The following is a 24,213-nucleotide window of genomic DNA, read 5'->3' as shown; positions in this document are numbered from 1 at the left end:
ACCAGGAGAAGTTAAAGAAATAAAATATATTACCATATTTAAAAGCTAAGAAGCATAAACATTTTAATGAATAAGCATTTAATAAACTTTTTTGTAGTCAGTTTAAAGGAATATATTAAAATATGAATGATATTTTACCATAAAGGATCAAATTACATTTTAAAAACTCTATGACATACATCAGTAAATGTATAACTTGCTAGTCTACAAGTCCAGAGACTGAACTAACTCACTGCTAGTAAGAGGTCCTCACTGAAGCCATTAATATGGCCATGCTAAAGATCTGATATGTGCTTTAAAAAAACAAAGACAACTGAAATAGAGGGTCTGTAGTTCTTTTCTGATAAACATACATCTCATGTGAGTTTCAAAAGGCAAAACATCCCATCACCATCTATGCATAATCCTATCATAAACAATTTAAATTTTATTTTCTATGGTTTGTTATAATAAACAGTGTGCTACATAAACTAAACTGATAAGTGCTCTCCAACTATACTTGGCTTCCTCATAAATTATGATATGTACTCCATTTGAAAATCACCACTATTTACCAAATCACAATGAACAAAGTGACACTGCTATTCAGATTCTGAAAGCACTAGCAATGTTTTACATTGCCCCTTTTTACTAAATGTCACCAATAAATCACCATGTTTCAACATTAATGATGCTTAGCTTTCAGTGAACACAATATTTTACTTATTACAATTACTGTACAATAACATACTTATTATACAATAGCTATAAATACCCATATGTGGGGGAAAAGCTATTTCAAGAAGTATGTTATTGCAGTGGTGGAGCTAAAGAAAACTCAGCAGTCATTTAAAACTACTTCAACAATATGTCATAGCCCCTGATGTTTCTGTTAAATGACAGACTAAGAAAGCAAGTAAAATATAAAATAGGTAGAAGGTATACATTTATGCAAACATTCTTGTGGTAGTAGGTAAAAATCAATATTTTGTTTTAAGAAACACTTTTTCTAAGACTTAAAAACTGAAAAAAACTTAAAATGCCATCTGCAGCACCGAAGATAGTTTGAATTACCAGAAAAAGTGTGGACTTAGTAATAATGGGATGATCAGTGAATGACCTGCAGTAAAAAGTCACATGTGTAAATTTTTATAAAACTTCTCAAGATGAAGTCACTGAAATGAAAAATCCCTAATGGAAGCTCTATATAGTTAAGAAACCCCTTTTAACATACCAAACCTGTTTTGAGAAAAGTCTATACCTTTTGTGTGTGATTATCAGTTACTCTAATCTGATCTTCACAAAAATTCCTTTGGGTGACACAGTGAAAACTGCTGGGAATTTGTAGGTGACTTATTTGATTTGACATTTTCTTATGTAACTTGATCAATGTCACAGAATTATCCAATGGCAAGGCCAAGATTAAAATCTATGTTTTCTATTATTCCAAAGAGCAATACAAATCTGAGTTTAAGAAAAAAAGTGAAGAAAAATATTGCCAAACTAAAATCTAACTATATTTTGTTATATATTAAATTATAACAATAAGATAATAGTTCTTCCAGAGCACAACTGTATCTTATTTTAAAATGACACCACCCTCCTTACCTGTCAGGTTGACTAGTCACTCATTACCGCCCCAAATCAAGGTAAGAACATACACACGTGTGTGTGTGTGTGTGTGTGTGTGTGTGTGTATGTAAAGACTCAGGAAAATTAATGTCAAAGAGTCCTGCATAAAAGTGTATGTAGTGACTCATAAGAAAAATATTAAGCTTTCACTTAGAACCTATTTATTTTGGTCATCTTAATTTCTCAGAAGTCTAGTCATAGGACTTCTCACAGTCTTAATAGATCATAAGCTACAATGGCCCAGGCACAGTGGCTCATGCCTGTAATCCCAGTACTTAAGGAGGCAGAGACAAAAGGATTGCTTAAGCCCAGGGGTTAGACCTCGTCTCTAAAATAATTCAAAAATTTAGCCAGGCATGGTGGAACATGCCTGTAGTTCCAGCTACTTGGAAGGCTGAGGCATAAGGATCATCTGAGCCTAGCAGGTTAAGACTGTTGTAGCAGCCGGGCTTGGTGGCTCAGCCTGTAATCCCATGCTTTGGGAGGCTGAGATGAGTGGATTGCCTGAGCCCACAGGTTCAAGACCTGCCTGGGCAACTTGGCGAGACCTCATCTCTACAAGAAATCAAAAATCAGCCGGGCATGGTAGCATGCACCTGTAGTTCCAACTACTTGGAAGGTTGAGGCGGAAGGATCACCGGAGCCCAGCAGGTTGAGGCAGTAGTGGCCGGAAGCAGCCACTGCACTCCAGTCTGGGTGACAGAATAAGACTCCAACTCAAAAAAAAAAAAAAGACTGTGGTAGCCATGATTGTGCCACTGCACTCCATCGTGGGCAAAAGTGAGACTCTGACTCAACAACAACAACAAAGCTACAATAAAAGCTGATGCTAGCCAGGCTCAGTGGCTCAGCCGGTAATCCCGCGCCTTTGGGAGGCTGAGGTGAGTGGATTGCCTGAGCCCGCAGGTTCGAGACCCACTAGGCAACTTGACGAGACCTCATCTCTATAATAAATCAAAAAATCAGCCGGGCATGGTAGCGCGTTCCTGTAATTCCGGCTACTCGGAAGGCTGAGGCGGAAGGATCGCCGGAGCCCAGCAGGTCAAGGCTGCGGTAGCCGGGAGCGGCCACTGCACTCCAGTCTGGGCAACAGAGTGAGACTCCAACTCAAAAAAAAAAAAAGTTGATGCTATAGGCAGACACAAGTAAGCAATAAGAAGTAACAGCATAAAGAGCAGTTGGAGTTTGACTAATACTAAAGAGGCAATGAACAACAGGATCTCCCAAGTAAACAGATAACCCAAGTCATCAAAAAAATTAAACTACATTCAGTAAAATCTGTTTAAGGAGACAGAAAGCATATAATACACACATAATACAAGAAAAGTTTTTTGTTAAAATTATCTTGAATTCTCATGGAACTCATAAGCCCTCAGTTTTCTGGAAAATTATCTCATGTTGGCAAGACCTCATCTCTACAATAAATCAAAATTTAGCTGGGCATGGTGACGCACACCTGTCCAGCTACTGGAAGGTTGCAGCAAAAGGATCACCTGAGTCCAGCAGATAGAGGCTGCGGTGGCCATAAGCGTGCCACTGCACTCCAGCCTGAGTGACAGAGTGAGATCCTGACTCAAAAAGACAGAAATAAATAAATAAATAATTCAAAAAAGAGCTAGGGATTCTTGGGGAGGTGACAGTGGAGCCAGTTGGACTAAGCAAGTCCCAGTGTGAGTGAGTGAATGGAAAATTTTACATACATGTCGGTGAGTAAATGGGCATGTGAGTGGCTGAGTGAGTAGGGAGTCACAAACAAGTGACTCTCTTGGTTAAGCGGCTTGTGCCACAGCTACTCTGCTTGGTCCCTTGTGCTTCCTGGGGTGCAGAAGCTAAGTGTCATTTAAAAAAAATTAACAAAGCCCTTCCCAGGAAGAAGTTACCAGGAGAGACTACTGGCTCCAGGCTCCACCCCACCACTGAAGCGCCTGGCCGGACTCTGGCAGCAAGGGCTATGGAGGGAGCACAGCAAGGGAGCCCAGAGGCAGAGCCCCACTGGAGAAGATGAAAGAGGCACTATGCCACCATCTTGAAAACTGGGCAAGAAAGTGCTCCAGCTTGCTCACCGTGGAGTGACAGACCCAACCTAATCTCTGTGGCCAGTGGATTAACTCTGCAGGGTTTGAACATGACCTAGAGGGAATACCACAAAAGCACGAACTCCAGAGGGACAGGACGAGTGTTGAGTTTCAGGTGCCCCACCCCCTACCATGATTCAGCCATGGGACAAAGCATGTGGCCAGAAAAGGATGAGGAAGATCTCAAAGAGATCAGTGATGAGTCAGGGACTGACCTAACCCCCTCCTCTCCTGCAAACCTCTGAACATTAGACCCAGATGGCTGGGCTGGACATGACTGAGAGGGACGAAACAAGGTGGAGCCTGGACATGAGGGGCAATAGAAGGATTCTATTCATGGATAAGCCTAGCTGGGGTACCCCCCACCAGTACCTGGGGAAGAAACAATCCCTCCCCTCCCCACTGGAGGGGATTGCTTGACCATACTGTAGTGGGAGAAGAGGAATGAAACCCCACCCACTCCCACCAGCTCCTCCTCTTTCCCTGGGCTAGATAGACATTAGGGAGATAGTGAATGAGGTCAAAGCTCTGCAAGAGACAGCAGGGGGACTGCTGAGAGGAACAATTACAGAATCTGCCACAGGAGGGAGTTTTGTTTGTTTGTTGATTTTTTTAAATATTTTTCCTTTGTGCATGAGTATGTATGCGAAGGTTCAATATACATCCTCCCATCCCCCTTCGCTTTTCCTCTTCTTTCATTTTTTGTTTTCTGTTTATGTGTGTACATGAAAGACTGAGTGTTCATCTTTCAGATTTTGGTTTGTTTGTTTTCATTTTGGATTGGGCATGTGTGCGTGTATTTGGCTGTTCTATTTCTTGTTGCTGATTTTGTTTTGTTTTGCTTTGTTGTTATTCCATTTTTTTTTTTTGGTGTGGGTGTGTATGTATGTTTGTTTTTTGCTTTGGTTTCTCCTCTTGTTGTTCTGTGTTTTTATTTTTTTAATTTTTGTCCATCTCATTTTATTTTACTTTTCTCTGTTCTTCTCATTGCTGTTACTATAGCTTGGATTCAGGGGGTATACATATGCACCCACTGCATCATCATACAGAGTGGCGGTGGGGAGTGGATCTCAGGGAACCATACCACAATCACTGACCATTGTGATTTGCAAGTAATTTCTAAATTCTAGCTCCCCATCCTCCACCTTATCAACTCTCAAAACTACAAGAGACAGCAAAGCTTCCCACCCACTGCCCTGTTTCAAAATAGGACAAATTCAGGGCCGTGGTCAGGGAAGAATAGAGGACTGAGCAAACATCAGAAGTAAAAGCCTCTGCCACTGCCACTGAATAATGGAACTAAAGAGAAAAGAAAGAGATCTGTCACAAATGAGGAAAAATCAACAGAGGAACACGGGTAAATCTCAGTGTTACAAAGAGAAAACACCTAAAACATCAGACCTCAGAGCCCAAACAATGGAAATCACTAACAACAGACCCCAGAACACAACAGGGATTAGACAATGGATGGAAAAAGTGAATAAGACTCAAGAAAGAGCCGGGCTTGGTGGCTCAGCCTGTAATCCTGCGCTTTGGGAGGCTGAGGTGAGTGGACTGCCTGAGCCCACAGGTTCGAGACTCACCTGGGCAACTTGGCGAGACCTCATCTCTACAATAAATCAAAAAATTAGCCGGGTGTGGTAACGCATGCCTGTAGTTCTAGCTACTTGGAAGGCTGAGGAGGAAGGATCTCCAGAGCCCAGCAGGTCAAGGCTGCGGTGGCCAGAAGCATGCCACTGCACTCCAGTCTGGGTGACAGAGTGAGACTCCAACTCAAAAAAAAAAGAGAGAGAGAAAAAGGTCAGACTACCTACCAGGGAACACCAATCAGAATACCAGCAGACTTATCAGCAGGGACTAGAGTCCAATATTCAAAGTCCTCAAAGATAAACAATTTCAACCAAGAATTTCCTACTCAGCCAAGCTCAGCTTCATCAGCAATGGGAAAAGACACAGAATGGCAAGCTAGATTAAAAAAACCATAACCTAATAATTTGCTGCATCCAGGAAACTCATCTCACCACAAGGGACACACACAAACTCAAAGTTAGAGGATGGAAAGCGAATTTCCAGGTGAATGGATCACAAAAGAAAGCAGAAGTCATGATCTTAATATCAGACAAAACAACCTTTAAGCTATCAAAAATGTAAAAAGATATGGAAGGACACTACATAATGATAAAAGGTCCAATCCATCAACAAGAAATATCCATCCTAAACATATATGCACCCAACACAGAAGCACCAGTGTTTATAAAGCAACTACTAAATAAACTAAAAAAAGATGTTGACTCTAACACTATTATAGCTGGGGACATAAGCACCCCACTAACAACCATAAATAGATTATTGAGGCAAAAAATCAAAAAAGAGATTTGGAACCTCAATTTGACACTTGACCAAATGGACTTAACAGGTACCTACAAAATACTCCACCCAACAACTACAGAATATACATTCTACTCATCACCACATGGAATGTACTCTAAGATCAATCACATCCTTTGCCATAAATCAAGCATATACAAATTCATAAAATAGAAATACTGTCGGGCAATCCCTTCGGGTACCCTCCCACTGTGGGAGATTTTATGTCCTCTCAATAAATCCTGCTTTCAAAAAAAAAAAAGGAAGAAATACTGCCATGCACCTTCTCAGAGCACTGTGGAATAAAAATAAATATCAACACCAACAAAATTTCCCCAAAACCCACAAAGACATTGACACTAAACAGCATGATGCTGAACAACTACTGGGTCAACACAGAAATTAAAACAGATAATAAAAGATTCCTGGAAACAAATGAAAATGAAGAAACACGCTACCAAAGCCCCTGGGATGCCATGAAAACACTTCTAAGAGGGGAATTTATAACTCTACGAACACACTTCCAGAAAGTAGAAAGATTACAAGTTAATAGCCTAACAAATCACCTAAGGGAGGTGAAAAGACAAGACCACCAAAACCCTAACTTTTAGCAGAAGAATTCAGATTACCAAAGTAAAAGCCCAAATCAAGACATAGAAGACAAATATATCATAGAAAAAAAATCAACAAAACAAAAAGCTGGTTCCTTGAAAGAATAAACAAGATTGATGGACCCCTAGCCAAAATGACCAAGAAAAAGAGAGAAAAAGCCCAAATAAACACAATCAGAAATGCAAAAGATCAAATCACAACTGACCCCCAAGAAATACAAAAAATTATCAGGTTACAATGCACACCTGTATGGAAACAAACTCGATAACCTAAATGAAAGGGAGGATTTTCTGATATCATACAACCTACCTAGGTTGAAACAAGAAGATACTGAGACACTAACTAGACCAGCACAATCCAGGAAATAGTCTCCATCATAAGAAAACTACCTACAAAAAAAAGCCCTGGACCAGACAGCTTCCCAGCAGAATTCTACAAAACATACAAGGAGGAGCTAATACCAGTCCCACTGAATATATTCCTCCACATATAAAATAAAATAAAATAAAATAAACAAACAAAACAAAATAAAATAAAGTGAAAGTATTCCAGGCAATTGAGAAAGATGGAATTCTCCCTAAATCATTTTACGAAGCTAACATCACACTGATACCCAAACCAGGTAAAGATCCAACAAAAAAAAACAGAACTACAGGCCAAGATCCCTAATGAACACAGATGCAAAAATTCTCAACAAGACTCTAGCAAATTGGATCCAACAACACATCTTAAAAACTATCCACCATGACCAAGTAGGCTTCATCCTCAGGACACAGGGCTGATTCAACATCTGCAAGACCATAAGTGTAATTAAATACATTGTAATGTAAAAACAAGAACTAAATGATTATATCATTAGATGCAGAAAAAGCTTTTGATAAAATCCAGCATCCCTTGATAAAAACCCACAAACACCTAGGCATAGAGGGAAAATACCTCAAAATAGTAAGCGCCATCTACAATAAACCCACAGTCACCATATTGCTAAGTGGACAGAAACTGGACATATTTCCCCTGATAACTGGAACAAGACAAGGCTGCCCACTCTCATCCCTCTTGTTCAACATTGTGTTGGAAGTCCTAGCTAGAGCAATTAGACAAGAGAAGAAAATCAGAGGTATCTAAACAGGAAAAGAGGAAGTAAAGTTATCCCTCTTTGCTGATAATATGATCCTATACCTCGAAAACCCAAGAGAATCTGTCAAAAACCTGCCTTCACAGATAAAGGACTTTGGCAAAGTCTCAGGGTACAAAATAAATGTGCAAAAGACAGGTGCATTCTTATACACCAATAACAAGCAGGCAGACAACCAAATAAAAAGCACAATCCCAATCACAATAGCCACACACACACACACAAAAAATGAAATACCTTGGCATCTTCCTAACCAGAGAAGTGAAAGACCTTTACAGTGAGAACTACAAAAGAAATTCACAAAGACACAAACAAATGGAAAAATATTCCGTGCTCATGGATACGAAGAATCAACATTGTTAAGATGTCCTACCAAAGGAAATCTACAGATTCAACACAGTACCCATTAAACATCATTCCTCTCAGACCTGGAAATGACAATTCAGAAATTCATATGGAAACATAAACAACCATGAACAATCAAAACAATCCTCAGCAAAAGAAGCAAAGCGGAAGGTATCACACTTCCAGACTTTAAACTTTACTATAAGGCTACAATAATCAAAACAGCCTGGTATTGGTATAAGAATAGGGACATGAACCAATGAGACAGGATAGAAATTCCAGAAGCAAAAATCTCAATTTCTCAACCAACTCATCTTCGACACAGGCTCCACCAACAAACACTGGGGAGAGGAGAACCTATTCAATAAGTGGTGCTGGAAAAACTGGCTGAACACATGCAGAAGATTGAAACAGGAACCCTACCTGTCACCATACACAGAAATCAATTCTAAATGGATCAAAGGCCTAAACGTAAAACTTCAAACTATAAGAAACTTAGAAAATACAGGAGACAACCTTATGGAAATTGGAACTGGCAACCAATTCCTGATCAAAACCCCAAGTGCCTGTACCATAAGAGATAAGATAGGTGGGACCTCATTAAACTGAAAAGCTTCCTCAAAGCAAAAGAAACCATCAAGAGAGAGGGGAGACAGCCCACAGAATGGGAAAAAATATTTGCCAACTATATATCTGACAGAGGCCTAACATTCAGGATCCACAAGGAACTCGAATGTGCTGAAAGGAAAAAAACAAACAGCCTCAATAAAAAGTGGGCAAAAGACATGAAAAGATACTTCTCAAAAGAAGATATACTCAGCGTCAGAGAAAAGCAAACCAAAACCACATTGAGATACCACCTAACCCCAGTAGAATGGCCATCATTAAGAAAACAAACAACAGATGCTGGCAAGGATGAGGAGAAAAAGGCACGCTTCTACACTGCTGGTGGGAATGCAAACTAGTGTAACCTCTTTGGAAGACAGTGTAGCAATTTCTAAAAGAACTAGACACTGACCTTCCAAATCACCCAGCAATTCCCCTACTGGGAACTCAAATCATTCTACGAAAAAGATACCTGCACACGTATGTTTACTGCAGCACTATTCACAATAGCAAAAACATGGAACCAACCACGTTGCCCATTGAAACTGGACTGTATTAAAAAAATGTGATACATATACACAATAGAATATTATGCAGTCATAAAGAAGAACAAACATATGGACTTTGCAGTCACTTGGGTGGATTTAGAGTGATCTATCACAGAAACAAAGGACAGACTACCATATGTTTGACTCATAAGCAGACCCTGAACGTGTACCATAATACTATAAGAAAGGGATTAGTAGTAGTGGGATACTGCCAGGGTGGATGGGAGCAGACACAACAACAATAAGGGTATCTGATATCAAACCAGGCAAAGTGGGGCCAAAGGGAGGCTCAAACTTTACTTGTGTGATGACCACTTGTATCCCTACTTCTGAACTGCACCCACATCATTAAAATAAAAATAATAAATAAGAGCTATTAATTAGAATTCACTAAGACATCCACTAAGTGATTTAGTTCCATGATACAAACCTACTGCAGCATGAAACTGAGATAAAGCATCAGCTAGCTGTCCAGCTGCAAGTAACTTCTTGCCCAGTTCAAGATGCTTCTCAACATCTGCATTTACTCCACATTCAGCACCTAAAAGTAAGTTTAAAAATAATCAGTTAACTTTCCACAAACCAAGATTTGACTCTAAAAAGTAAAATGTTAAAAATATAGTCATCTGGCTCAGTCATCTGAGAAGTCACAGAAGCTGAAAAATGGTGTAAAGAAAGTAACAATAAAACACAGTGCTATATTTTATAGCATGTAAGAAGCCAAAAAATATACCCACACCGACCTAATCAGTCAAAAGAATGTAATCAATCTACAAAGTAAAAGGGAAGTTACATAACACAGAAGCAGTAAAAAAATTTTGAACAATAAAGTTGCTTTGTTAAGTTAGACCCCCACCTTAATGAGTACTATATAGTCTGTTATAATACTCAAGTACTTATTGAGCACCTATAATGCACCAGGCACTACTCTAGGTATTTGGGATAAGTAAAAAACAGCCGAAAACCCCTGCCTCTCATCCCCTCCTGGCACCTGACATTATGGTGAGAAGAGACAGACATAATAAAAATAAATTACACGGGTGAAAAGTACTGTGGAAAAAGCTGAGCCACATGAGGGGATCAGGGGGGTGTGGGGACTTACAGTAGTAAATAACAAGGTCAAGAGCAGGCCTCCATGAGAAGCTGCCATCTGAGCAAGACATGAAGGAAGTGAGGAACTCACTATGCAGACATCTAGGAAAAGAACATCCAGGAAGAGGCACCAGCTAGTGCAAGGGCCCTAATTTAGGAGCATGCAGATATGTTCCAGAAACAGCAGGGAGGTCTGGATGGCGGCACTAGGGCCAACAAGGAGATACTAATAGGAGGTCAAAGTAGAGGACCTGATTATGCACGACTTTGAATTTTTGCTCTTCATAAAATAGGGAGCTACTGAGGAATCTTGAGTAGGATAACATGATCTGACTGACTGGGTCAGTTTTCAGTGTATTGCCTCTCAACTCTGAATCCATCCTTTAGTAATAAATAATATTGCACTGAAATAATGGCCTGGAGTTTTTAAGCATGTTTCCACAAGCACAATATTAGGCTTTGTCAGGAAAGGGCACTAAAAGGACTGCCAAAAGGACACCTGTTTTTGCTTGCTGCATATTACTTTTTCTGGCTCCTGCCGCATGGTCTGTCATGGGGAGAACTTCCTGCTGCATGTTGTGAATGAGGAGAACATCCAGTGGTGCTCTGCTGTAGCCACATGCCTGGGGTCCAGTCCCTCAGCAACCTGGCAGCCTCAGCCCAGGCACCATCTCCCAATAAGGACACCACAAACTCCAGGCTTCACATCCACAGCAGCACCCAGACTCCTTATGGACACAGGCCAACCAACCTTGACTCATTTCCACCTGAAAGAATCATTTTTACTTGCCCAGTTACCGTGAACCAGCTCTAGCCCCATCCACTCAGCAAACTTTTCCACCAGCAAACTTGGAGCGGGGAGGGAGCAACTGCACCTTTTTCAACAGTCTGAAACCCAGCCTTGAGGAAGGGGCCCTTTCCAAGTTGGCCCTTCCTTGAGACTGCTCCTAAGCCCTAGAATATCCTTTACAGTTCTGCTTATATCTTTAGTTACTTTTCTATCATAATGTAACAAATCTTTATATTAAACTTCCCCTTTTAAAATTATTGTACAGTTTCGGTCTCCTCAATGGACCCAGACTAATATAGGAGATAGGCCCACTAGCGGTTTGAGTACAGCACTAAGCTCCATGCCACTGGGAAACAAGATGTTAGTAATTCAAAGTAGGTACTGGAATCACAATTAAGCTATCACCTGTGGCTGACTGTAAGGAAGTACTAACAGAGGCACATGTCTTGGAAGTCCAAGTGGCTGCTGCAGATTGTAATGGCAAAAATTATGACAATAAGAACGGTGATGTGGGGTGAGTTCTTCTAAGTACACTAGAGCACCTACAAAGATAAAATAAGAAGCTCATATCAGTCCACTCAAGTCATGGTCTGAGAACTGACTTAGCTTAAAATCAAACACACAACTTAATTTTGAGGGTTGCTGAATTAAAACAATAGTTGAATCTACAGTCTCACCAAGTTTATCCTGTGAAAATATGGGCATAAATTAGTAAAGAGCAGCTCCTTAAATCTGGAATGGGAAGATCAGTTTGGCCCCAAATGATACTGCCCAGCATGAGCCCCCAAGTCCTCCTGAGTCTTCTTTACCTGAAGCAGCTTGCCTTCCCATGCCTGAGATGAGCCTTCCACTGCTAAGAAACAAACAAGCAAATAAACAAACAAAAACAACCTAGGGCAACCTTACCTAGGGCAGATACCATAAAAAAGAATGCTCATCCTCCTCAAGACCCACCATAACCAGTCCCATTGTCACTAACCCATGTCATATCTTGGCAGGCTCCAGAGAAACAGTTTACAATATAATCCCAAGTACCTCCTTTGAAGTGTTACCAGCTTAGCACACCAAAAGAACTGCAAGACTTTACTGTTAAATATGCAGAGCCCTACAGAACATGTATGAGAACGGATTCTAAAGGTGCTAGCCCAAGGAAGGTCTAATTCGTTTATATGCACATACTTACAAAGCAAAGGTCAGCAAGCTGTTTTTGTAAATGAAGTTTTACTAGAACACAGCAATGCCCACAATGAACACACCACACTGTGTGTGGCTGCTTTCACACTATGGCAATAGAATATAGTTATGACAAAACCTATGTGGCCTGTAAAACCTAAAATACTTACCATCTGACCTTTTATGGTAAAGGTTTCTCTACTTCTAAATGAGAGATCCCATGTGTAACACTCACAAAGCTGAGGTGGTTTGAACAACTTACCTGATTGGCTGACTGAAACTTGGACTCAACAACACCCTACATTTAATAAGGCTGAGATTCCAAAGTTTTCCTAGCATAACTGGAGGGAGGCTTAAAGGCATAGGAATTTTGGAATGGATTTATCATATGTCACCCACATACTAAACTCCCACTTACGTACCATGAGAGGGCACTTTTTCTGGCTCCTGCTGTATGGTCTGTCATGGGGAGAACTTAGAAGTCACCCTTTACTAAGGCATTGAGAAATGTATTAGTGAGGCACCACCTGCAGCCTTTTCAAAACTCTTTGGTCACTCCCCTTCATAGAACAGGTATGACTATGGGAGTATGACATCAATGAGATGAGCTCCCTGATTTTAATGGGGATAAAACTTAAATAGCAGCACTTAACCATCAGAGATTAGGTGGGCATATCAACTGTAAAAGGCATCCACTGCAGAGGAGAATCTTCCTTCTGCATCTTACCCATGCTTGTGCAATGAAAGAAGTGGTCATGGCGGCAGAGATTGAAGGCTATGAATGGGTTCAAAAACAAGTTAGTCCCTACCAAAACTGACCTGGCTAAAGCTACTGCTGAGCATCTAATCTGCCAATACTAGAGACAATACCAGCTCTGGCCTTTTTCTATAACTTTCTCCTCTTCTTTGGCTAACAAACTTTGTTTTAAAACTTTGCTGAGCACTCTAAAATTCATTTTAGGGTCAAGTCAAAGGGCCCATAAGTTTTGCACTGTACTCCACCTGGCATCACTTCCATATGCAATACCTAAAGGCTAATGAAAAACTACAGCAACCAAAATAGAACAAGACTCAGACCCTTCAGGAATGAAAATGTTTTTTAAAAAAAAGAAAAAGCCAGACTAGCTAAAAGTCTAGCTGAAGGCAAGAAAAGTATAGAACAGGTAGTTGAAGGAGACCACATGTATCAGCTAAGACCTCAGACCAGTTAAGAACACAAGAACTGTAGTAGCTTTGCATATTTTCCTTTTGCTCATTTGTGTATTCAAGTCAATTCTCATAATCCAGATTCTGAATTTGTGAATTCACCCACTAAAATTCATTTGTAACCCCCAAACTAATACTCGCAGCACTTTTACAGTCATTAAGGAACACAGTGAAAATATGAATCTCAAAGTGACCAGCTGAGGTCAAACAAGGTAATACTCTGCCTTCCTTTTTCAGCTTTCCTATTAAAAAAAAGTATCATTTCCACAGTACATCTAATGTCACTTTTTTGTGTGTGCTTCCTGTTACTGATTTCACCATTTCAAATGGCTCCCAAGTGCTCTCTGGTGTTCCTATACACAGGAAAGCAGTTATGTGCTTTGCTGAAAAAAATGTGTGTCAGTTAAGCTTTTTTCAGCTGTGATAGTGCTGTTGGCTATGAGTCCAATGTTAACATATCAACAATATATATTAAGTAAAGTGGTTTTAAACAGAAATACTTCAAAAAACAATGTTATGTCTTAACATGCTGACAAAAATGTGACCCAAGGCTTGAAGGAAGCTAACTCTGTATTTCTCCTAGGAGCAGTGGTTCAATATTAGCTAATTCAGTGCACAAAACCCTAAATACTTTAACGAGTATGTAATCAACTTTTTTTGCAAATAAAATTGACATACAATGAAATGTCCATTATGTGTACATTTGCTGAGTTTTGAGGTCTGGATATAGCTGTGTAACCTACACTTCTAATCTTGAGGTGCATTATCAGCACCTCAGAAAGTTCCCTCCTACCTCTTCTCATTCTGTCCTTTCTCCTACTCTCCTAAGCAACCACTGTTCTGACTTTTTTTTTCCCTGCAATTTTCCTTTAGCACCTTGAAAAGCTTAACATCGTGCTCACTATAAAGGAGACATGCTTTGGATACTTAATTTCTGTAAGCATCCTTCTATACATATTTGAATACTATTTTTGCTATGGTCTGAATGTTTGTGTCCCCCCCCGCCCCCCAAAATTTGTTGTTGAAAACTAATCCAATGTGATAGCATGTAGACTCAGGCCTTTAGGAGATTCTTTAATCCCAATCCCTCATGACTGGGATTAGTGTCTCTATAAAGACATAGCTATCCTTCTTACAAGTGAAGAAGTTCTTACCCACCCCCCAATAAGATTCATAGTTCCAACAATCATGTATCCATCACTGGCTATATTAATTACTACTCTTATTCCATCACTGTCCCACTCAATATTCCATGATAGAAAGAATAAATTATAAAGTTAACTTCAACAACTTGTATATAAAATAAAAATCAGAATTAGGGAGAAAAATATGGTTGGTATAGTCAATTCCTATTATTCACAGTAGACATGTTCTACAAAGATACCTTTTTTGACATATTATTTCAAGCTGGTTATTTTGAGAAACTGCAGACATGGGAACAGCTCTGATAACCCCTTTTGTAAAAATAATTTACATCTGTAGAGAAAATGTTCATTAGTAAATGCATCTGTGCCAGGAGGGAAGCTGCTAGGAGACAACTTTTATCATATGAGAGATCATTACCTGCAAAACAAGGCAACTTTTATTCATCATATATTCCCTCCCCTTGCCTTCCCATAATTTGTCTCCCCCAACTCCCCAGAAGTCCCAAGTCCCTATTCCTTTCTGCAGCTCAAGATGTTATATAAGCCTCAATCATTGGTCATTCTTTGAGTCTCATATTTTTGTGAGAGTCCCATGCATATGTATATAATTAAAACTTTTTTTCTCCTGTTAATCTGTCTTATGTCTATTTAATTTGTAGTCCAGCCAAAGAATCTAGAAAGGTAGAGGGAAACCACTTCCCCCTTCCAAATAGTTTTGCAACCATGAAGAGAACTCACCGGCAGGGACCTACTCACTCCTAGACAGTTGTAGCTGCAGGATTCCAGGACCCCTGACATAAAGCTGGTCACAGACAAAATTTCAAGTCAGGCACCCAGATCTCTGCCTGCAAGGCTGGATCAAAGTGAGAGTGGTAACAGTTTCATTGCCTTTATCCCTAAATTCAGATTTGCAGGAGGAAATATTTGTGTGAACTAGTTCTTGTATAGTAGTAAGTCTGGTGTGTTTTGGTATGAGTATTCTTGTTTTCTGATCCCTTCCCTCCAGAGATGGTCACTATTTTCCTTTGTCTCTGTCTTTTATGTTGTTTGTCACAATCATAAGGTAAAATACAGACATAGGTCCCTATATGAGTCTTGTTTGAGCCAGCCTCAAACCGGTGAGTTCACAGTTTTCACCAGATGAGCATTGTTTAGACAAATTTTGCTGTAGATCCCCAGTACAAATAACCAGATGAGGCTCTCCCCTTTTATGTCCTGGGAGCTTGGCTTTGTGACAAGTGAGAATATTCTCTCTGGTGTCTGCCAGCCAGCAGGAACAAATGTTGGCTTCAGGCAGTCAACTGAACAGGCTGGGAGCACAAGACACAAAGTGATGAACAGCATTCTCTTTGTCCACCCCATGCCAGTTCCCAGGAGAGATTGTCTTAATAGAGGTACTAGTCCATAAGGATGTTTGTAGTCTCAACCTTCACTGCTTGGTTAATGTTAGAGAACTCCCATCCCAGCAGCATGTGCCCAGTGTCCCAGATTAGCAGGTCTATGAGGCACCCAAGGTTTCCAAGTGAGACTACAGATACCATTTTCACAAACACTATCCTTTGCTGCTTTTGCAGATTATATTTATGAGAGAACTTTACTTTTTGGACTATAAGAGCTGCATCTTCTACGCCTGTTTGGGAAAGCCATGTGCATCCATGGTAAAGATTTATTCTAAGCCTGGAAAGTTATCTGCAGGTCTTTCCATGAAAAAAACCTACTGGATCAAGTAAATATTAGAATAAATACACTACTGAAAATTCTGTTCATCAATGGACAAATGGTGGATCCTTCGAATCAAAAAAACTTCTACATTTGGAAAAAAAAAAAAATAGAGAGCAACCTAGCATTCATCTTACAGGTACCTATGGGAAAATCAAACTGAAAAGAGAACAAAAAGGAGTATAATGGCTAGTCGTAGGGACTCCCTTAACAAGAATAAAAAGCAGGTATCAGGCTTAGAACAAAAGTTAAAATCTACATCTACCACAGATTCTCCTTCTCTGCCCCCTTAAACTCCATTTACCCACAGCTCCCTGTCCCTGACCATCCAGAAGACCTTTTGGATCTTTGGACCCCTAATTTAAACTCCTCTCCACAAAATCCAGTCCCATTTCCTCCACAAATTCCTTTCTCAAGATAGAAAACATATGTAAGAATCACAAGTTTAAATTGTGACTCAGTGTTGGGGTAACCATTCATTATTGGTCCTTTCTCTTCCAGGGACAACTATTGCCATCATTTGTCTCAAGGGGCTTTTGTCCCAAGAACTCGGTTTAGATTCCTGTCTTTCAGGGGCAAGTGGGTTTTCAGGCCTGCATGTGCACATGACTCACCAAAATGTCGGGGACCCCCAAGAGTATAGCTAGACAGAAACATGGGTTGCATGCCATTTGTGGCTAGTGTACTGACTGTTGCCAACTCTTAGGAAATTTGTCTTTATGTTTTCTTTGGTAGTGGCTTTAAGTCTTGGGAGGGCTGTATCTTTTTGGTCCCTCTTTGGAGATGTCTCATGTACTCATGTAAGCCATAAAAGACTTTGGTCTTGAGTCCCTTGGTAAATATACTTTTGAACTTTGGTTTTGAAGTATGGTTTATTATATCAGAGCCTGACAGAAAGTATTTTTTTTTCTTTTTAAAAACACCTTCTCTCCTAAGCTAAAATGGAACTGTATACTTGGGAAAAAAACAATTTATTAAAACTTCCAAAGACAGACAAGTCTAAGACTAGAACACAGAAATGTTATGATTTCCACCTTAGTTGGAAATGAATTCCCTCATATAAAGAAAATTGAAGATAATAAAGTTGGATGGATGGGTCAGCCCCTTGGTATTATTGATAATAGATATATCATGTAATTCTTATGTATGTCTATGTAGTCATGTTACATAAATGCAGTATTTTTCTACCTTCAGATAATATTGCCAAAGTTGATTTAAAAGAGCTCTATTTAGTTGGCTTAAAGAAAAATAAGCACTTATATAATAAGCATACTCTCAGAAGTATGGAAACTAACCAAATGCTTTTCAGTTCAGATTACTTGGGTAATTTTTGGTAAATAAGAACATTGTTAGTTTACTAAAATTAATATGCCTTCAGAGTGGCCACCATTAAATATAATGTAGACACATCACTTTTTTTTTTTTTTGAGTTGGAGTCTCACTCTGTCACCCAGACTGGAGTGCAGTGGCCACTCCTGGCCACCGCAGCCTCGACCTGCTGGGCTCCAACAATCCTTCCGCCTCAGCCTTCCAAGTAGCTAGAACTACAGGCGCGCGCTACCACACCCAGCTAATTTTTGATTTATTGTAGAGATGAGGTCTCGCCAAGTTGCCCAGGCAGGTCTCGAACCTGCGGGTTCAGGCAATCCACTCACCTCAGCCTTCCAAAGGCATGGGATTACAGGCTGAGCCACCGAGCCGAGCTTGACACACAACTTTTATTCTACCTGCTTTTTATTCAGATAAGTTTGCTATCTTTACTAGATGTTTATAATCATAAAACAATGAGGTCAACCTAAGAATAAATGTGTAAATGGAAATGCAGCATCCATTTACTTTTACATGTCAAGCACAGCAGTAAAACAAACAAAAAAGCATGTTTTAACTTTTAGGCTTTTGTTATCATTATGATTGCCTAATATGAACATATTATAAAAATAGCTAAGAGGAAAACAACTTGAGATAATGACTAGCTTCCTCTAATAACTTATAAAAGTTATATGTGTAGTCTCAATAAGAACAAGTAAGTCAAATAAATGTAACTGGGATAAAAGTTTATAATTAAAATGTTTAATGTTTTATGTTTCCTTAAAAAGGGTCCCCAAGAATCTGTTTTGCTAAGTTAAAATAAATGATGAATACTTATTGAATATCTAGATCACTACCAAATAAGGTAAAATAAGAAAATACTACTTGCTAAACCTAAGTTTAAACTCTTCTGTTTGGCTTCTTAAATTTTACAGAAAGATATCTGAATCTGTTAGTAAATATGTCCTATTCCACATTAAAATTGTACAATAAGGAAGCACATGTTTTTAGATATTATGAAATGTGTATTCATAAAATGTTGGTGACAGTTCATAATTCCTTATTTCCTAGTTTTTCACTAAAAATTAGGGTTACTAAGAGTTAAAACTCTAATATATGTAATCAAAACTACTATAACTAAGAGAAACAGCTGTATGCAAAGCACACAAAGGAAGATGTTGGGTAAGAAAAATTATAAGGTATGAGGATGTTTTTTGTAGAGGAAATAATTTTGTGAAGTTTGGAGGTTATTTAAAGGTTGTTTCAGAATGAATAAATAAAGGAAAATCAAAACCGAATATAGAAAGTTGGGAAGAGGTAACAGGCAAGTCAGTGTTCTCGCATCGAGTCAAGCAACCATGGTGGCCCAGGTGCCTATCAAGTCAGGCACAGCAGCTAACTAATCTGTAACCCCAGCACTTTGAGAAGTCCAGACAGGAGGATTGCTTGAGCCCAGGAGTGGGAAACCAGTCTGCGCAACAACAAAAAAAAACCAGTCTGCGCAAAAAAAAAAAAAAAAATCAAAAAATTAGCTAGGCATGGTGGTACCTGCAATGCAAGCTATTCAGGATGCTGAGGCAGGATTGCCTGAGCCCAGGAAGTCAAGGCTGTGGTAATCTGTGATAGCACCACTGTACTCCAGCCTGGGAAACAGAATGAGATACCAACTCAAAAGAAAGAAATATCTGTTCAGATCTTTTAGGTATTTGATTTTTTTTTTTCTACTCAATTGCTTGAGCTCCTTATATATATTCTGGTTATTAATCCCTTGTCAGATCAGTAGTTTGTAATATTTTCTCCCATCCTATGGGTTGTCTCTTCACTTTGTTGATTGTTTCCTTTGCTATGCAGAAGCTTTTTCGCTTGATGTCATCCCATTTGTTCATTTTCACTTTGGTTGCCTGTGCTTTTGAGATATTACTCAAGAAACCTTTGTCGTCCAGACCAATAGAGAATTTCTCTAATTTTTTCTTTTAGTAATGTCATAGTTTCAGGTCTTAGATTTAAGTCTTTAATCTGTTTTTACATGATTTGTGTGTATGGCATAAAATAGGGGTCTCGTTTCATTCTTCTGTATATGGAGATCTAGTTCTCCCAGACCATTTGTTGAAGAAAGTCTGTCTCCAATGCATGTTCTTGGTTCCTTTGTTGAAAATGAGTTCACTGTAGATGTGTGCATTTTTTCTGGGTACTCTATTTTGTTCCATTGGTCTATGTGTCTGTTTTTATGCCAACATCTTGCTGTTTGGGTTACTACACCTATGTAGTATAATTTGTAGACAGGTAATGTGATTCCTCCTGTTTTGTTCTTTTTTGCTCAGGATGAGTTTGGCTATCCTGGGTCTTTTGTGGTTCTATATACAATTTAAAGAATGTCACTGGTATTTTAACAGAGAATGCATTGCATCTATAGATTGCTTTTGGCAGTATGGATATTTTAACAATATTGATTCCTCTAATCCATGAAGCTGAAATATCTTTTCTTTTATGTGTGTGCCCTTTTTGGTTTCTTTCACCAGTGTTTTGTAGTTTTCATTGTATAGCTCTTTCACTTCTTTGTTAAGTTTATTCTTAGGTATTTTATTTATAGCCATTGCAAATGAGAGTACTTTCCTGATTTCTTTTTCAGATTGTCTGTGTTGGCATATAGAAATGCTAATTTTTACATGCTGGTTTTGTATCTTGCAACTTTACCAAATTTGTTTATCAGTTCTAATCGTTTTTTGGAGTCTTTTCCTAAACATATGATTTGGGGAACCCAAAAAAACTGAAATTTATTTATTATAAATTGTGTATTTAGCCAGGCTCGGTGGTTCAGCCTGTAATTCCAGCACTTTGGGAGGCCAAGGTGAGTGGATTGCCTGAGCCTGAGGGTTCGAGACCCACCTGGGCAACTTGGCGAGACCTCATTTCTACAATAAATAAAAAATTAGCTGGGCGTGGTAGTGCACACCTGTAGTTCCAGCTACTTGGAAGGCTGAGGCGGAAGGATCGCCAGAGCCCAGCAGGTCGAGGTTGCAGTGGCCAGGAGCGGCCACTGCACTCCAGTCTGGATGACAGAGTGAGACTTCAACTCAAAAAAAAAAAAATTGTGTATTTATTCTTATGTGTTTAAAACTCAGTCACCTTCAAAGTACCTCCATTTGGTGTATAATACACCTATTGAGATACTTTTCCACTGTTCAAAACAGTTTTGAACTTGTCAATTTTGATGCCTTTTAGTGCTTCTGCCATTTTTTGTTTTACCTCTTTCACATTGGCAAAATGTTTCCCTACAAGTACTTTTTTCATGCAGGGAAACAAAAAATAGTCACTTGAGGGCAAGATTGGGTGAATAGTGAGGATAGGGCATGGAGTCATGCCATTTTTGGCCAAAAATTGTTGAACATTCAGTACAGTGTGGGCAGGTACCTTGATAAATCACCCATCACGAAATGGGCAAATGCATTGAAAGAATCTCCAAAAGAAATTAACTGAAGCCGAACACAGCCTCTCAACAACACTAGCTGGTACACTGATGTTGATAGGTTCCCAGAACACTTACTTAGTAGGAGAAGCCTGTACTATAAGGAGTCCACCCTCCAAAAGATAATTCCAGATTTTTTTGGAGTCCCTCCATAAGATCATAGGTATTTCTAAATATAAGATCATACCCATTCTAACTTGGATGTCCTTTATTTCTTTCTCTTGTATAATTGCTCTAACTAGGAATTCCAGTACTATGCTGAATAACAGTGGTGAAAATGGACATTGTCTTGTTCCAAAATTTAGAGGAAAGGCTTTTAGTTTTTCCCCATTCAGCATACTAGCTATGGGTCTGTTATATTTGGCTTTTTATCATGTTGAAGTATGTCCCTTTTATACTCAGTTTTTTAAGAGTTTTCGTCAGAAAAGGATGTTGGCTTTTATCAAATGTTTTTCCAATATCAATTGAAATGATCATATGGTTTTTGTCTTTTATTCTGTTGATATAATGCATCACATTGATTTGTATATGTTGAACCATCCTTGCATCCCTGGATGAATCCCACTTGATCATGATGAATAATCTAATTTTTAATGTGTTGTTGAATTCAGTTTGCTAGTACTTCATTGAGGATTTATGCATCCATATTTATCAGAGATATTGGCCTGTAGTTTTCTTATTTTGTTGTATCTTTGTCTGATCTTGTTATCAGAATAATATTGGCCTTGTAGAACGAGTTTGGAGGTATTATCTCCTTCTTGACTTTTTGGAATAGTTTGAGTAAGATTGGTATTAGTTCTTCTTTAAATGTTTGGTAGAATTCAGCAATGAAGCCATTGAGTCTTGGGTTTTTCTTAGATGGGAGACTTTTTATTACAGCTTCAATCTCATTACTTGTTATTGTTGAAAGGCTTTTAAAAGACAAATCTGAACTTCCTTATTAGAAGTTCTGGCCAAGCAGACTAAAAAATAGTCTATATGGTTAATCATTATTCTTGCTGCACTTATGTAAATAATAAGGCCAAGTTTAATGAGACTAAACTTATTTTGCAAACAAATTAGTCTTACAGTGATTATCTTTGGTAGAAATGGGGGTGACTGTAGAAAGAAAAATTCTATTTCAGTAGAAAACTATAGCGCATGCACTATTACATTCTAGTATTATTTTTAAGGTTGTGTTAGTCTACCTATAAACTGGACTGGATCTTGAATTCTTCTTTTCTCCAATATCTGACTATGACTCCCCAAAATTAAAACTTCAAATTCCCTCCAACGCTTCTGACTTGGAATCACTAAAAACAAAAATTGCCCTTTCCTGAAGCCATGGAAATTGAAGCCAAATGACTTGGTGGCATGAACTTCAGAGAGATCAGTACAACAGCTCATGTATGGACAAGCTTCTGCAAGCCTATTGCCCTGTGGGCCACTCAGATATCACTAAAGACTTTCAAACTGCAAAAGATGCTTCAAGCCCAACTTGAAATCTAATATAGCTGCCCTCTGGACTCAGAAGCTTGTTTCTGTTCCAATCACAAACTTTTGTTTCTCTTTTGTTTCCATAAAAATGACTCTTTAATGGGCTATGAGACAATCTATCAGCTCCATCTCTGAAATGTGAAACATCTTGAAAAAGTTTCAAACAGGGGAATGTTGAGACTCAAGACATACCACCTCAAGATATGGCATTTGAAGGCTGGGATCGGTGGCTCAGCCTGTAATCCTAGCACTTTGGGAAGCCAAGGCAAGTGGATTGCCTGAGCCCACGGGTTCGAGACCCACCTGGGCAACTTGGCGAGACTTCATCTCTACAACAACTCAAAAATTAGCTGGGTGTGGTAGTGCACACCTGTAGTTCCACCTACTTGGAAGGCTGAGGCGGAAGGAGTGCTGGCACCCCGCAGGTCGGGGCTGTGGTGGCTGGGAGTATGCCACTGCACTCCAGTCTGGGCAACAGAGTGAGACTCCAACTCAAAAAAAATAAAAATAAAAATAAAATAATAATAATAAGGCACTTGAGAAATTATCTTGTTTATATCTTGTTCTCCACTGCATCCCAACAGCTAGAGTCATGAGTACATAGATACTTGGTCTGTTTTTCGTGGCTATTACATCCTTTTGAATCTGTAAGAATATCAGTGATATTCATTTTTAGATTTTTTTTTTCTATTTGCTCCACTAATTTTGTTTCCTTAATTTTATTTGGTGAATAGGTTGTATGACCATCTTTATGTTTCACAAGTGCTCATTGCCAGTGATTGTATACTGATTGTAGGAAAAGTATGACTGCCTGGCTGGAGTCTAGGAAATTCCTTTTCCTTGGATTGGAGTTTAGAGCATGCAGAGAACTACAGCCACCTCCATACATCCATAAACATTTATAGATCGTAGAGTAAAACATAAAAGATCATGTATCAATCATGTAAAGAGAAAGATATACACAGAACTCATAATATTATGCTAGAGAATGAACCAGGGATCAAATAAGAATGGTGAAAATATCTAGGCACAGTAATTTCACACCTGTAATTCCAGCACTCTGGGAAGCCAAGTGGGCCTCTCAAAGTACTTGAGCCCAGGAGTTCAAGACCAGCCTGGGCAACATAGCAAGACTTTGTTTCTACAAAAAATAAATTAGCTAGGTGTGGCAGCACACACCGATAGTCATAGCTACTTGGGAGGCTGAGGTAGGAGGATGACTTAAGCCTAGGAGTTTGAGGCTTTTGGTTCCAAACTGCAACTCTGACAGTAGGGACAATTACAGGAGCATGTTGATGGGTACCTATGTATTATCAAAATTCAGGGAGAGAGAGGGAGAGTCACTGAAATAGCATGAAGACTTCAAATATTTCCCTGCTAAGTCTTCTAAGAAGGACAATCAGATCAATGTACTTAACAGAAGATGGCTTGAGGACACAAGAAAGCTGAGTATGAGATAAACCATTAGTTAAAAAAAAGAAAATGTTCAGCCGGGCTCGGTGGCTCAGCCTGTAATCCCGTGCCTTTGGGAGGCTGAGG

The 24,213-nt window shown here is 39.2% G+C and overlaps 1 protein-coding gene across 1 annotated transcript in view; it reads right to left on the bottom strand.

Annotated features, from left to right (window-relative positions):
• DNAJC3 (DnaJ heat shock protein family (Hsp40) member C3) overlaps nt 1-24,213 on the bottom strand; it is a gene marked incomplete at its 5' end in the record, with an annotated part of 88,168 nt that overhangs the window by 52,997 nt on the left and 10,958 nt on the right. Inside the window, one exon of the mRNA XM_008072114.1 lies at nt 9,730-9,840. Coding sequence (XP_008070305.1) covers nt 9,730-9,840 — 111 coding nt within the window. The remainder of the gene's footprint in view (nt 1-9,729; nt 9,841-24,213) is intronic.

This window comes from Carlito syrichta, unplaced genomic scaffold (genome assembly GCF_000164805.1).
Source record: "Carlito syrichta isolate Samal-C Ts95f unplaced genomic scaffold, Tarsius_syrichta-2.0.1 Scaffold314855, whole genome shotgun sequence".
Taxonomy (NCBI): Eukaryota; Metazoa; Chordata; class Mammalia; order Primates; family Tarsiidae; genus Carlito; species Carlito syrichta.
Note: the sequence above shows the minus strand (reverse complement) of the source record. Positions and strands in the feature narration are given on the sequence as shown.